Source organism: Triticum dicoccoides, chromosome 7B (assembly GCF_002162155.2).
Source record: "Triticum dicoccoides isolate Atlit2015 ecotype Zavitan chromosome 7B, WEW_v2.0, whole genome shotgun sequence".
In the NCBI taxonomy this organism is placed as follows: Eukaryota; Viridiplantae; Streptophyta; class Magnoliopsida; order Poales; family Poaceae; genus Triticum; species Triticum dicoccoides.
This window is the reverse complement of record NC_041393.1, coordinates 634,442,968-634,458,784: the sequence shown is the minus strand read 5'-3', so window position 1 is coordinate 634,458,784 and position 15,817 is coordinate 634,442,968. Positions and strand designations below refer to the sequence as shown.

The 15,817-nt window shown below is 45.2% G+C and overlaps 3 protein-coding genes across 3 annotated transcripts in view; all 3 read right to left on the bottom strand.

The window, feature by feature from the left end:
- Positions 1–283, bottom strand: part of LOC119338446 (TLC domain-containing protein At5g14285-like) — a 3,570-nt gene extending 3,287 nt beyond the window's left edge. The window contains exon 1 of the mRNA XM_037610769.1: positions 35–283. The gene's annotated coding sequence lies outside the window, so the exon portion shown is untranslated. The remainder of the gene's footprint in view (positions 1–34) is intronic.
- Positions 284–3,374: 3,091 nt separating this feature from the next.
- On the bottom strand, positions 3,375–5,855 carry LOC119339260 (G-type lectin S-receptor-like serine/threonine-protein kinase At2g19130). Its single transcript, XM_037611384.1, has one exon. The coding sequence runs from the start codon at positions 5,853–5,855 to the stop codon at positions 3,375–3,377; it is 2,481 nt and encodes an 826-aa protein (XP_037467281.1).
- A 5,720-nt stretch (positions 5,856–11,575) lies between these two features.
- Positions 11,576–15,817, bottom strand: part of LOC119338001 (PRKR-interacting protein 1 homolog) — a 5,054-nt gene continuing 812 nt past the window's right edge. The window contains exons 2-3 of the mRNA XM_037610289.1: positions 13,789–14,100; positions 11,576–12,212 (exon numbers count right to left, since the gene is read on the bottom strand). Coding sequence (XP_037466186.1) covers positions 11,904–12,212; positions 13,789–14,070 — 591 coding nt within the window. The 5' untranslated portion in view covers positions 14,071–14,100 and the 3' untranslated portion in view covers positions 11,576–11,903. The remainder of the gene's footprint in view (positions 12,213–13,788; positions 14,101–15,817) is intronic.

Sequence of the window (15,817 nt, the reverse complement as noted above, 5' to 3'; positions counted from 1 at the left end):
GGGGTGAAGAAGAGGGGGAGGAGAGGGGCCTGACCAGTCCAGCGTCGGGGGAGAATCACGCCGGCGACGGGGTCGTTGCGGTCGCCACTCCTTGTCGCCGCCGAGCTCACGCCGCTGTGGTTGGATGCTGTGCCGCAGGTTGGATAGGGGGAGGAGGGACGCCGCTACCGTCTCCTCCGGTTGCGCTGTCCCTCTCCCCGCCGGCGTCGGTGTCGTCGTCGCCGCCGCCGCGCCCACCTTTTTCGTGAGAGGGAGGGAGGATAACGTTTGTCTTTGCTCGAGGAAGAATCCACGAGGTGGAAGAAACCTGGCTATATGGGTCGTAGGAGTACTTGTAAGGCCGGCCCACGGGCACGGATTTCTGGCCCGAAACACCTGGACAAACAAACAGTCCTTCTCGTGGGCCACAGTGCAAGAACTTCACGAGGTATTTGTTTTTATTTTACTATGTCCGGTTAGTACATTCATCCATGGAAAAAAACGTTTGTAAGCAGGGGCATAAGAAGGTTTCACGGAGACAAAAAGAAGAAAGACGTGAGAAACAAGTTCTCTGTGGAAGAGGGTCTTTCTTTTATTCCAAAAGTACTTTTGGTGAGATCTTGAGACCATTTTCAAGATACTGAATACTGGTGGCTGGCTGAGCTCACCGCTCGCCTGTCTGCTATCGTCTACTCCCTCCGTTCCTAAATATAAGTCTTTATAGAGATTTCACTATGAACTACATACGGATGTATATAGATGCATTTTAAGTGTGGATTAATTTATTTTGCTCCGTATGTAGTCCACCTAGTGGAATATCTACAAAGACTTACATTTAGGAACGGAGGGAGTAGTGGGTAGTTGTTTTCAAAAGTCCATCTGAAAGATCGACAGTCATTGAAATTGACTGTCTCGCTCATTTTTAGTCATTGTATAAATAAAATATACCTGTACTATACGGTTACCGGCTCGGTTCTTGTACTATTTGCTTTTGTATACAGCTTTGGTCCGCTTAGCCTCACCTGTCATTCAGCTAACTAGCACAGTAATCCGCGCATAGTGCAGGCATTGATCATACTTTCGAAAATGGGATAGTCCTGATCTATGCATCATCTAGATATATAGAAGGTCTATAAATAAGGAGTATTTATTTTTCATTTTAGGAGTTAATTGAATTTACACTGGTGATAACCAAATGTACTCCACACGAACTGAATTTACACTGAATTCAGTTAACCAAATGTTAACTAAATTTACACTTAATTCAGTTAATCAAATGTTAACTGAATTTTAGAAATAGAAGAATAGTCACAGGGGACACCAGCTGCCCCCAGTATGCTGACGGTTATACCATTGGCATGGAGAAGCCACAGGGGACACCAGCTGCCGCCACGTGGCAGCCATATGCCGACGGCATTACTATGCTGACGGGCACGGGAGGTCAGCCAACGCTATCTATGCCGACGGGTATCGGCCCTTTGCTGACAGCTTAGCCGACGGCATAGCCAGTGATTCCTGTAGTGTGAATGCTCGTCTTGTGATGCTTGAGGGTTCGAATCATGGATGCACAAATATCATGAGGCTCACCTGTTCGCTCTAGGTGTCTAGCTTCACTAGTAGAAAACAGGGCTTTGGTCACAGGACAATATACACATTAGTCCCAGTTCGAGCGGCTAAAGGCATTAGTCCCGGTTTAAATGGGCCCTTTAGTCCCGGTTTGAGACACGAACCGGGACTAAAGGGCATCGCACCTTTAGTCTCGGTTCATACCCCACCCCCCACCCCCCCACCCCCCCGTGTATCGCCATTTCAATTAAAAAAATAAAAGAAAATGATAAAAACTTCAAAAAATAAAATCCTTCAAGATGTAGTTATATTACTACATCTACTAGTTACAAAAATTAAAAAACTTAAATTTGGACATGTTTTGCAAAAAAAAATCATGAAAAAGTAAAACGGCTATAACTTTTGCATACGATGTCGGAAAAAAAACGTATAATATATCAAAATGTTCAACCCGAAAATCCGCATCCGATTGACCGCCTACGGCCTATTTGCAAATTTTTACAATTCTCAAATTCTAAAAGGAACAAAAGTTATACTCAAATTTCAGTTTTTTTGAATTTTGGTTAAATCTAGTCAAACTATGGTCAAACTACTTATTCAAGAAGTATTAGTGTTACTAGATAATTATTCAAGAATATTAGTGTTACTAAATAATTATTTCAATTTTTTTGAATTTTGGTCAAATCTGGTCAAACTACTTACTCAAGAAATATTAGTGTTACGAAATAATTATTGATTTTTAGAATAATAGTTTCAAACTCAAGCAGTGAAACGTGCGACTTCATGCTCAAGCTAAACTCCTGAGGGTTAATAGGATTGACATTTTACTAGTGTCAGGAAAACAACAGGTGCAGACTTGGAAACGAGGGGGAATAGAACCCTGAAGTTAAGGATGCTCAGGTTGGAGTAGTGAGAGGATGGGTGACCGGCCGGGAAGTTTGATGATTTAGAATGATGAGGGATGATTAGAGATTTGAGGTTAAATTGAGCAGTGATGAGGGGTGATTAGAGATTAGAGGTTAAATTGAACAGTGATGAGGGGTGATTAGATATTAAATTGTAAAATAATTTAAAAATTTAAAAATCAGGAAAAAAATAAAAAAATTCAAAAAAATCGTAAAATTTCCTTTAGTCCCGGAGGTGTAGGGCTTTAGTACCGACCCTTTAGGAACCGGGACAAATGGGCCTTACGAACCGGGACAAATGACCCTTTTTCTACTAGTGCTTACATGTCATGCTTTATTTTCTGCTGGTAGAGTTTGTAAGACACTGTGGTTTGAGTATGGCACTTTGGAGTCCAAGCTCCATGGAGGCCTTAATTTTGAAAAAAATATCCAAACTCAAACTTTCGCTTTCAATTTTTTTTGAAACAATACCCATGTTCACACGGATGTAATGTGTATATGTGTAAAGTTTTAGGATGAAATATTTTGACTTGCGAGCTGCAAAAAAAAAATCATGGACTTTAGGATGAACAATACATATGCTAATAAGACACATATTTTTCCTTTTTTTGTAGTTCTCATTTTAACACGTCTCGACCTGAAAATTCACACAAATGTACATTATATCTATGGTATATGTGTATTTTTCCATAATTTTTTGAAACTAAAAATTTTGAATTTAAAGTTTTCAAATTAAGGCCTCCATGGAGTTCGGTCTTCATTTGGCATTTTCGCTATGGTTTTTGTTATATAAGGCAGCTATCTTTAAATAATTGCAAAAAAAATTATAAAACCATGGAGCCTCAAAATTCGAAACTAGTAATTTCGGTCGGCAGTCGATGTGTACGCGCGTACAATTGTCTTGTTCAAAAATTATTTCATTAGTCAAAAAGATTCCCGCGACGTGAGAATTACACGAGGGTGACAACTGACAAGGTGCTCCAGCGTTCGTGGCACCGGCGGCGCTTGGATGTGGACGACGCCTTCGAGCACCTGCACGACCTGCGTCATGGTTGGGCGCTGCGCCTCCTCGTCCTGGATGCACCAGCATGCCACCCTGCACGCCCGCTCCAGCTCCTTCAGCATCACATCGCCGCGCAGCCGCGGGTCAGCCACGGCGCCCACCTCACCTTCCAAAACCTTTGCAGCGGCCCACACTGGGAAGAAGGTCAAGGAGGACTCACTCCCACCGGTCCTTGCCGCCTCCAACTCACTGTACCCTTTGGAGTTACGTCGTCCTGAGATGAGCTCAAAGAGCACCATGTCGAAGCTGTACACATCGGCCTTAGCGCTGATAGGCTGCCCAGAGATCCACTCCGGCGCCAGGTACCCGATGGTGCCCCGCATAGTCGTCAGCGCGCGGCTGAAGTCCCTCCCCACCAGCTTCGCCATCCCAAAGTCGGCGATCCTCGGCGACATGTCCTCGTCCAGCAGGATGTTCTCCGGCTTGACGTCGCAGTGTATGATGCATTCGCGGCAGCCGTGGTGCAGGTAGGCCAGCCCTCTGGCCACACCGAGCATGATGCAGTACCGGTGGCGCCAGCTCAGGCACGCGCCGTCACGGAAGAGGAGGCCGTCGAGGGAGCCTCTGGGCATGTACTCATAGACGAGCATCTTATCGTCGCCCGACGAGCAGAACCCGAGGAGCCGTACGAGGTTCACGTGCTGGATGAGCCCCAGCGTGCTCACCTCCGTCCGGAACTGCTTGTCGCCCTGCCGCCCAAGACTTTCAAGCTTCTTCACTGCCACCTGGACTCTGATTGAGTTGTCTCCCTTATGCCGCTTCAGGACACCGCGGTACACCGAGCCGAAGCTACCGCGGCCCAGCCGCTCCGAGAAGTCCTTCGTTGCGGCACGGAGGTCGCTGTAACTGTACACGGCCAAGGAGGATACATTCTCATTTGCGATACTGACTAGTCTCCTTCGGGCAAGAACAATCCTCCAGGCTAGTAGTATGATCGATGCCCCCACTGCTGCAACACCAGCCAATATGATGCCAAGGACAAACCATAACTTTCTCCCCATTTTCTCCCTGTCTACGCTATGGAGATCTTGCAATCCTCTTTCTGAAAGCCGAAGGTACAGGTCTGACCCGGGGCTGTCAGAGTCCAAGTAGAGCTGCTGAAGGTTGCGGAGCTCTCCGTACCAGACGGTGCACTCCCTGACAGAGAAGGCATAGGCTTGGCAAGAGCAGCTCTTTAGGCAAGCCGATTCGCACTCTACTTTGCTCTGGGCAGCGCCCACGGTGACCGAGTCATCGGGAAGTTTCACGTCTGGCAGCATCAGGAACCCGTCCGTCCTTGATCCGCTGTGCGCGCACGTGAGCGGCGAGCTCCGGCGGCACCCACCGCTCCAATCGTTGAGCGTCCAGTCCCCCTCCGACGCCGGGGCAAATCCGGGCGGACAGTGGCAAGGTAGCTTGCCTCCCTGGTCGCAAACGCCGAATGCGCCGCAGAGCGCGTACACGTCGCACTGCAACATGGGACCGGTCCACAAGGGCTGCCAGCTCTGGCTCGTGGGCATCCAAATGTACATTTGTGCCTGGCCGGTGGGATCGAGCACGCTGCGTGTTATGGTTGCATTGTCGTAGAGCACGTTGATGACGCGCCGGTACGCCGGCGTCTCGACGTACGTCCCGTTGTAGATGGTGTTTTTCGTCGCCTCTGGCAGCTTCGCGAAGGCTTGGCCCATCCAGACGCCGGTCCGCCAGTACACGCGGGACCGGTTCCACATGTAGAAGACCTCGCTAGCGCCGTTCGGGTCCAGCGTCTCGCTGAAGATCCCCGGCGCGGGGTCCTGGGCGTTCCGCCACGATGTCAGCGCCTGGTACTCGCCGGTGAGCTTGTTTTCCCCGATCCACGCTTCTGGCACCAGCGTGTCCGTCGGGTGGTCGAAGCTTTGCCACAGCACGTTGGAGGAGTTGCCGCCGTCGACAAGGACCAGGTTGCCGTTGTCGTGGATCTCCGCCGTGTTGTTTGAGCCCGGCGACAAGGAAGACGACAGGTTCGAAGACCACACGACGACCGGCGAGGTGGAGGCAGCGGTGGGACCGACGAGCTCGAGGTTGCCGTCGTCAGCGGAGACACGGAGCTCGGCGGAGGCGACAGCAGATAGTGGACTCGCGCGGTTGCCCACCCAGATGATGGTCTGGCCGGGGATGTTCTTGTACCAGATCCCGAGGTAGAACCTGTCGCCGGAGCTGCCAGCAGGGATGAAGAGGCCGAGCTCGAACTTGCCCTGTGCCGAGACCAGCGTGTCGTTGCCCCGCAGCGGACGCGGCGCCGAGAGTGTCGCCGCTGCACCCACTGCAGGTGCAGGGGCGAAGCACAAGGCAAGGGCCATGAAAGTGGCTGTGATCAGTGGCATGGTGATGGTGGCTGTGATCACCTGCCATAAATTATGAGTGGGGGTGCAGTCGAATTTAGAGGCAGGTGAACGACGGAGACGGGTGGCAAGAAAAACCATCTTCTCGCCAGCGTCACATGCGTGATGACCCCGGCGTATTTTACTGCTTATTAAATTCTACTGCTCGTGCATTCGCCTATGAAAAAAGGTAAGGGCTTTGAATTAGTCCGTGGCATGAGAGTCCACCATGGTGACGCACATACTCCACGTCAAACGCTCCTGTATAAAGTATAAACTGCAAAGTCCAAAAATATTTTAAAAGAACTCAAAAAAATCTGAATTTTTCAACAAACATGCAGATGTTGATGGTGAAATCACATTCATGAAGCTCTGGGAAAACGTTTAATAAAGTAAGCAGCAAGTTAATTCCCTTAAAAAAAAAGCACCAATTATTTTTCTCTCGGATCATTAGGAGTGCTTTTTGTTCACAGAAATTGCATATATGTACAACATTGAATACTGTTTGCTGCCAGAAAAATTTCAGATTTTTTTGATTCATTTAGCTATTTGTTTTTATTTGTTCATAAGATGCATTTGAACTCGGGAGCAAAAACTTCATGTTCGGTTAGTTTAGTCATCCATGGAAGAAAAAGTTTGTAAGCAGGGGCATGAGAAGGTTTCACGGAGACAAGACGAAGAAAGACGTCAGAAACAAGTTTTCTGTGGCAGAGTGTCTTTCTTATATTCCAAAAGTACTTTTGGGGAGAACTTGAGACCATTTTCAAGATCATATGGGTAGTGGGTAGTTGTTTCAAAAGTCCATATGAAAGACCGAGTCATTGAAATCCACTGTCAACCTCATTTTTAGTCATTGTACTCCCTCCGTCCGAAAATACTTGTCGGAGGAATGGATGTATGTAGACGTATTTTAATTCTAGATACATCTATTTTTATGCATTTCTCCGACAAGTATTTCTGGACGGAGGGAGTATTTGATAAAATATAAATTACGTTCAATAAGATACAGCTTTGGTCTGCTTAGGCTCACTTGTCATTCAGCTAACTAGCACAATTGTCCTTGTCCACGCGTACTGTAGGCATTGATCATACTTTCGAAAATGGGACAGTACTGGTCTTTGCATCATCTAGATATATAGAACTATAGAAGGTCTATTAGTAAGGAGTATTTATTTTTCATTTTAGGAATTAACTGAATTTACACCGGTGATAACCAAATGTACTCCACAGGAACTGAGTTTAAACTGAATTCAGTTAACCAAATGTTAACTGAATTTTAGGAGTAGAAGAATAATGTGCTAACTGATTTTACACTAAGGGAAGCAATTCGGTGCTAGAGAAACAAAAAAAAAATCATTTACACTTAACTGAAGTTACAGTATACTGGATTTTCAGTAAAGTCAAATATACTGTCGTGTATGAGTTGCATATACTGTTGTAATCAGTAAAGTCAAATATACTGATGTATATTCAGTAAAGTCAATTGACAATGACAACGTTTAGGATCTATGGCAATTGACAATGGAACAGTATTTTCATGTGTGTTTAGGATCTATGTTATCACACTTGCAATCATGCTCAATCATGTTTTATGTGGCGATGCTCAATCATGTGACCATGTTTACGATCTATGTGGCCATGTTTTCATGTACTACTATAATTCTGCCTGATGGAGAAAGGAGCTATCATAAGTTTTCAGTATTCATTTCTGGTTTGGCTGCCATGGCAGCCGTTTTCGCTGCTGTGGCAGCGTTTCTGGTTTGAGAAAAGCATGGTCACTACTTGAAGTGTTGTAACAGCCGGCATTTCTAGTGCAGATTAAACTTGTATTTTTGACCAAACGAACTACTCCTTGTAAGGATCATTGCTGAATCATCCTTGTAAGGATCATTGCTGGATCATTTCCTTGTAAGGTTTGATCACTTCCTGAACAGCAAGTACTGCTTGTGCAACTACTAGGAGTATTTTAAAATGACCATTTTAACTGAACAATTTTTATTCAGTACTGGCTTGACGAATCCAATCTAACTATAGAAACAAAACAAGGTGCCTTGTGCAGAAACAGATTCCCGTGAAGCCAATAATCTCTGAATTTGTCTTGACTAAATATTCCCCTAGAAAACTAGATTCTCTTTCAAGATCTATCCTGAAGACCATTTGACTTGGATGTACACTAAACTGAGAGCATTTCAGGTGCAATATGATGAAGAACCTGCCACTAATTGGTTGTACACTGAACAAGCTCTACTCCTGTCGCAAGTTGACAACCTATACTGCACACTTGTCTTCAGTTCAATGTGCTCAAGCTCAGTTCTTCGTGAGACTGAGAACAGCACGGTAGTCCTTAATCTACAGGCATACTGTTAATTACACTCTCTGAATTTAAGTGTTGCTTTATAAATTCAGTTAAGTGTTGCTGTATAAATTCAATTAAGTGTTATAAATTGAGGACCATATTGTCAATTCAGTAAAGTGTTGTATAAAATCAGTTTAGTGTTTTTTCTGAATTTAATCTCGGTTCAATATAGAGCACCTTCTAGTCCATATTGTCATCAGGGATATAAATTCAGTTAAGTGTTGTTGTATACTGTTGACATGAAGTTTCCGTGTTAACAGGGAATGCTTCCCTTAGTCCATTCACACTAAGGGAATAAATCAGGGATATAAATTGTCATTTACACTTAACTAAGGTTTGCCTTAGGGATATAAATTCAGTTAGCCCATATTATCAGGCGAAGAGGAGCACCTTCTGGTTACATGATTCGATGCTTGCCTCTCGATCTTTACTACTCTTGGTGTGGAGTTGAGCAGATGCAGTCGGGGGCGGCTTTGTGGTCGACGGCGGCCAACCGACAAGGAGGTGGTCGATGACGGGCAGGGCCAGCTCCGGCTCGCCGCCGTCTGACGGCAGATCGAAAAAAAAAATCCAACCTTCTCACTGTGTTCGCCATGGGGAACGAGGGGGAAGCAACGCAGCGGCGGGTGGGAGGGGTGGAGCAAGGCGGCCTGCGGCGTGGGTAGGGGAGGGAGGAGCAAGGCCCAGCGGCTTCAGAGCACGGTGACGAAGAGGAGAAAGAAGTGGAGCGCAGGTTGTGTCGTGGATTATACAAGGGCTAAATTGCAAAATTACCACCGCAACAAGCTTTTCCAGGTGGAGGGAGTAATCTTTCCCTATATATATATATATATATATATATATATATATATATATACTAATAAAGCACGGAGTGCTTCTGGTCGTACGTCGTCGTCACTTTTGCAAAAAAGCCCCTCTATTTTCAAGAATTCAACCCGCAGTCCCTGTTTAAGTGGATCGGGGAAAACGATTCGTTTTTGCACAAAACACCCTGTCGTTTGGATTAGTCAACCCGCGGTCCGAGCAAATTTGGGTAAAGAAAAAAGAGTATTGGGTTTCTGTCGTACGTCGTCATCAATCTTACAAAAACGTCCTTCTCATTTATATGTATTCAACCCGCAGTCCTCAACTTAAGTCAACCGAACCGATATGAGCGAGAGAAAAGAAAAAAAACTGCCTCCCGATCTGGCCCGTACGCTGCCGCCCCGTGCTCTGCTCCTCCCCGAGCCCCCTCGCTCGATCCGGACCAGCAGGTCCCAAGCACCTCGGCCTGCTCCTCACGCCGGCGTCCAGTGCCACCGCAGCCGACCTCACGCAGCGCCTCAACGCGCGGCCTCACGCTTGTGCCTCCCCGCTGCCCCGCGCCGGCCGGCCACCGGAGCAGCGCCGCCGTACTCCTCTTCTTGTTCCCTCCCCTCACTCCGGTTCTTTCTGTCACCTCCCTCTCTCTCCTTCGCAGGAAGCCATGGCCGTCGGACCTCCATGCCTCCGCGAGCTCGCTGCCGGATTGTGACCTGTCCGCCGCCAAGCAATGGAGTGCCCGACATGGATTTGAGTTGTCTACAGCATGGAGGATGAGAGAGTTGATAGAAAGAGAGCGAGGTTGTTTGAAGACCTGCGGCAGGGGTGGAGCAAGCTGCGTGGCCCATGTCCCGGACGAATGGGCGCTCCTCTCGAGCGTCCTCCTCCCGACGGCAGGACATGCACGGGGCGGCAGATCCGGCTGCTCCGGCGTGGATCCGGCGACGGGGCGGACAGATCGAGGCGGAGGAGCACGAGGCCGACCGAGAGGTGGCCAGCCGGAGGCGGTCAGAGCTCCAAGGCAGCGGGGGTGCTGCCTGGTTGTTTGGATCGACGCGGAGGAGCACGAGGCCGACGAAGAGGTGGCCGGCCCGGCGGCGGGGCGATCTCCAAGGTAGCCGGACTGCTGCGGGTTGTTCTTTGGCGACTCCCTTCCCTCGAGAGGATAAGGAAAAAGCTGAGAGAGAGGAGGAGAGGGGCGGCGGCAGCTGGGGTGGCTCGTGGCAGAGAGGAGCTCCACTCTAGGTGCGGGTGGAGGAGACAGGGAGGCAGCACGAAGAGGTGAGCAACGCTTGGGTGGTGAGATGGATGGAGAAGAGGAGGATGAGCAGCATTGGGTGGGTGAGGTAGGACGAGGAGGAAGATGGAGGCGGAGTGTCTGTGATGGGGAATGGCGATGTGTTGTTGTGGATAAGGGATACGCAGTGGGCGGTGCATGTTGCTTTTTTTAATCAACTGTACCGACTGAAAGCTGCTGGATTCAGACGTGCCGGGTGACTCGAAAGGGATCGGTGCAGATGCGTGTGCTTGGCAGCATGATTGATGCAGTACTAATCATACAAAGATGAGTACTAAGTACTATGGTAATCTTGCTGATTGAATTATGGGATTTATGGTAGTCCGCTAAATCGAATTGTTCTTAGCTATTCATGGGTGTATATCAATCAAGGGATCGGTGTTGTTCAGTTTGACTCTGCTTTATTCCATTGCTGGAGGATTCAAAAAAACTGTGCAATTTCAGTCATTTTTTGTTCATGTTTCGTCCAAATAAATTAAATTTTGGATTGTCCTTTTTGTCCGAGATTTCTAAAAAAAATCCAAAATTTCAAAGTTCACCCATTTCATTCAAGGGCGGCAAATTTACAAACGAAACACAAAACCTTGGCTGGATGCTATGTGTCCTAGCACCGACTACATTCAGGCTCGATCTAAGGCAGCGCGTGTGCTCGGTTGTCGGTTGTTCGGTCATGGCAGCATGTGTGGTTGCATCACGATGACTGGTGCCAACAACGTGCTTGGTAGCGGCTGTGTGTGGTGTGATAGACACAACTACGCAACTCAGCATAGACAACACCTATCATTCACTGACTGCTGCCGATGCAAGCAAATAGGAAATTCTGACGAGGGATGGATGTAGGAGTGTAGGAAACTCTTATGCTCTTTTATACGTTTTTGAGGGGGGTTGTACCCTTTCCTCTCTTTCTCGGTCTCTTTCTTTGGAACGACGCGCATAAGAGTGACAATGTACGGTTGCGGATGACAATGATAATGATTGGCATTGGATCTGCACATGTGTAGTAGGACGGCGGCTCGTGTTGAGCAGGTCGGCGACATCTTGGCCCCCTCTATTTTTCTCGTCGGCTCCCTGTGCGGCTTTATCAACGAGCCGACGTGGATTTATTGTTTTTGTATGAGGAAATGTGGTTGCCCTTCGTATGATACATCTTCACATGGCACAGGGTCCATTGATTACATGTTTCGCAGCCTTAGGTTAATCATATACGTCTTGCACTTCCCTCCCTAAAAATCCTACTTTGCTCGACCCGGTAGCTTCTAACATGATGAATGACATGTTAAGTTCTTCCTCCCGGTGCAACGCACGGGCATATTTACTAGTTGATAACCAAGAGGCCAATGCCCCATCCCCATGTACCGTCCAGTAGAATGCCCACTGGCATCCAATTGTTCATCTTACAGCAGACAAGCGTTTCCAGAAAACTAACAGAGGGCCCAATGCCCCAATCTAATATGTTTCCAAGCCTCTATTACTACAATCTAGTATGTTCATGCCCACAGCCAAACCATGGAGTGACTGACAGCCTTCCACACCATTCAGAATGTCTACTGGTGAAAATCAATATCAAGGAATGGCAGTCTGCAGTTTAACAGCAACTTTATGTGCATTGCTTAAACTTGTCGTCGCCCTCGTAATCCGAACCCTCGTCGTCGTCTGAGGACTCCTCAACTCGGTTAGGTACTCCGCGATTGGGTTCTTCCTCGCCACCACCGTTTGGTTTAGCCCGCTTTTCTTTCTTACGCTGCTTCTTCTTTTGGCGTTTCAGGCGCTTCTTGGCTGTACGCTCCTCGGCTGCTTTTAGTCTTTCCTCCCTCCGCAGATTGAACTCAGCCACCTGTTTCCTCTTTTCGTAATCACGCTCCATCCTCGTTATTCGGTCCTGCTCCCTTCTCCTCATTTGCCGATACTGTCAAAACAAGAGTGCTTACAGTTAAAACACCAGATTATTAACTACCAATGTATTTCCATTCTAGTTCTCGAAAATATTGATGTCATGAAACTTGAGAAATCTGGACCTATATTTGTTCCTAAAAAGATCAATAAATAAGATGGTTGAGAACACATCAAGAAAAGAATTGCTCTAGCTCTGTGAATGCTGGAACAGGAGGAATCAAATACATATATCATGATTTTCAGCTGCTATGATGTTACACGAAACAAGGATGTGAGATAAGAATTCTGGTGAACAAACATGACGGACAAAATATGTCTGAGTTTATTATTATCACGAGTCTCAAAGAGAGCAGAATTTAAATGAACTTGTGTACAGTCCCAGCAAGACAATCTCCACTGCTATAATGACAACCTTTGTCCCAGCCAGTCACTCAGAGTGATTGTATGCATGTCTGAACCCACACACAAGTCAATAGCAGTTTTAAAGTTAAACTAGGATTGTGCCTACAAGTCAACAGCAACACTTCATTTTAATAACTCAAATGAAGAGTTGTGAGTAGCAAAACACTAAATCTTCTCCTGGTAGGCTGGTAGCAATTCTGGCCTCCGTTCCAGCACTCATAAGCCACTGAAACTTCCCATTATCATGTGATAATGCCTATGGTCGCAGCTAAGCCACAAATACAAAGATCTTGTATCTGATCCCTTCTCTTCTATCACATCATAACTTAATAGACCTTCACCTTTTATCAAACTGTGGTCATTCGTCAGCCTTAAAACCTCCTATTGATTAAGTGATGCAGCAAAACATATTCTTTTTATTTTTCGTATTCAGTGATCTTACCTTAAAATCCACACCAACTTGTATTCTAGATATTCAAGAATTGAGCAAATTTTAAACATATTGTTGTTTTGGTATAGTCAACTGCATAACAGCATACACAAAATTTAGTCAAGTGCTTTCGATACAGTACTCTTAAGAATATCAACAGGTAAAGGGTCTTGTATACATGCATTTTTGCACGCAAGGACCATGTTTTTTCTTATATAGACACCAAAGAGCTACTCCCTCCGTTCCTAAATATAAACTTTTTTAGAGATTCCACTACAGACTACATACGGAGCAAAATGAGCGAATCTACACTCTAAAATGCGTCTATATACATCCGTATGTAGTCCGTATTGAAATTTCTAAAAGGTCTTATATTTAGAAACGGAGGGAGTATTCAGAATCAATCACTCATGTGCAAATGAACCATAGACTCGAAATTTCCTTTAAGACAAAATTCAATAAAATGGTAACTTCACCATAACATTGCAACCATTGAGAATCAATCATTCATGTTCAGATGAACCATAGACCCAAAATTTCCTTTTAAGACAAAATTAAATAAAATGGCAACTGCAACAAAACATTACAACCATCTACTCAAGTGCTAATTGACAAATAAATCTCATCATAGCCATAATGTAGAGTTATATGTGAGTCCCATCTGCATAATAAGGAAAAGATAAAAAAATTGGTTCAATCTGACACTCATTTTAGCTGAATTCTCCACTTGTGAGAGGGTGGGAGGCAGAAAGAGTACCTGGTGGAAGTCACCAGAGCCAGAACCAGCTGAGGACCCAGAGGTGTTGCTGACACGGACGGGGACATTCTCCATGATGCGCCTTAGCTTCACCTCTAGGTCCTCCTCATCCTCCCGTAGCTTGACCCCTCCTGAGCTCTTTCCTCCACCCTCCACCAGCACCAGCTGCTTTCCACTGTCACCAACAGAAGCCTTCGCCACTAGTTCACCACCAGAAACCCTTGCAGCAGGTGCCATTGGGACTAGCTGCTGCATATTGCTAGCCTTACCAGGAATTGACATTGTTGATACTAGCTCTAACTGTGGATTTGCCTACATAGAACATAATAGTAAAGCATGAGCTAAGGATAGGAATTTTCGCTTCTAAGTTTATGTTGGACATGTTTACAATACATTTTCTGTTATATATGCATTTGAAATTCCTTGTTGTCTTGGCGGCTACAGAAAATAACAAGTGCCATAATGGACATGGAAATAGCAAGTATAGACTGATGACTGGGAGGAATGTACTGAACATGACAAATCAGAGTATCAAATGAATGTACAGTAACAACTTATATGTTTCCATCCTCCAACCTCGTGAAGAATGGAACTTTGTGTATTTTTTTTCTGGCTAGTACAGTCAGCAAATTCACAATAAGATGTGGACCATGTCCAACGCAGATGAAGCAACAAATTTCTATCATCTGGCAAAGATGCATCATCTGCGTTGGATATGGTCCATCTGTATTGATTGATGCACTTCCGTGATGATTGATGCACTATATTGCCAATGAAGGGCAATTAGTACACAGAAGAATGTATACATCAACAAAGAAACAATGTACGTAATAGCAGTCTTTCCTTCTGCAATCAACAATCAAGTCAGTAGAGAAATAATGACAAGATATACATCAGAGAAACAGAACTTGGTGACAGGTACCAAGTCGATCTCCAATCATCAGCAGAAAAATATTGCCAAGAGGAAGGTGGTGTTTTTAACAAAAAGAAGCATATCTGTCATCTCACAAAAGGAAAAGGATATATTTGTCATCTCACACGAAGGAAAGGATATATGTCTACATTAAAACACAAAGAGGCATATTTTGACTGATTTTACAACTGAAACTAAGGGCACTTCAATCCTATATTTTCCGTTGTTGATAAACAGAAGAAAGCATAATATAAGGAGAACCTTTTTCCAGTGTATCTTTCTTAGCAGTGACAAATGCAAGAAGAAGTTTTTTTTTTTTTTTTTTTGCAGTGAGCCATTGACAAAGACAAGATCATTTCCTGAACCAAATGACACAAGATTTCAGAAATGCATAACCTATAATATGACATAAGGGCAAATAGCTGGGCATTGAAACACCTAATAACCAGTTGTAAAAAATTGGCTGGCACTCTAAACAAAAAAGATTTCAGACCTTCAGTTGTATGGGCACAAACACAACCGCACAAGCATATGTAGATTGTAGAATACTGATAGTTGCATGCATCAGGTAGTTTAAATTAAACAGCTACATACATTAATCTAGCACAAACTCAAATGCCTCTGGTTTAAGCTAGCTTGGCATGTGACCACAATCTAGCGCAAGCTCAAGTGTCCCTCTGGTTTAAGCTGGCTTAACATGTGACTGCGCCAGCAGCGATGTAGGCAGCTGTGCAATTATTTGGATATGAATCTTGACCAACAAAATCATCAGAATGTTTGTCGTTGCTACAAAAAGTACTGAAACTGTTCTTGTTGTGCTGTTTCTAAAAAAAAGATACAGCCCCACCTTCATAAGTTTGTGTAACTTTAATTTCATCATGTTATCTTTTTCTAGCATTGCTTAACCATCCCCTCAATAAAGTTATTGTTACTACCTGGGAGGAATTATATGCTTGTTTACCACTAGTAAGACATTTTTTTATATAATCTTCATTCTCCTGCTAATTTTTTTTACAAGTGTTGATGCCAAAACATTGCAACCCTGTAGTTCAAGATCAGAGTCAAAACATTGATAAATTGACCTACACAATTGTTTACCACAACTAAGACATGGAT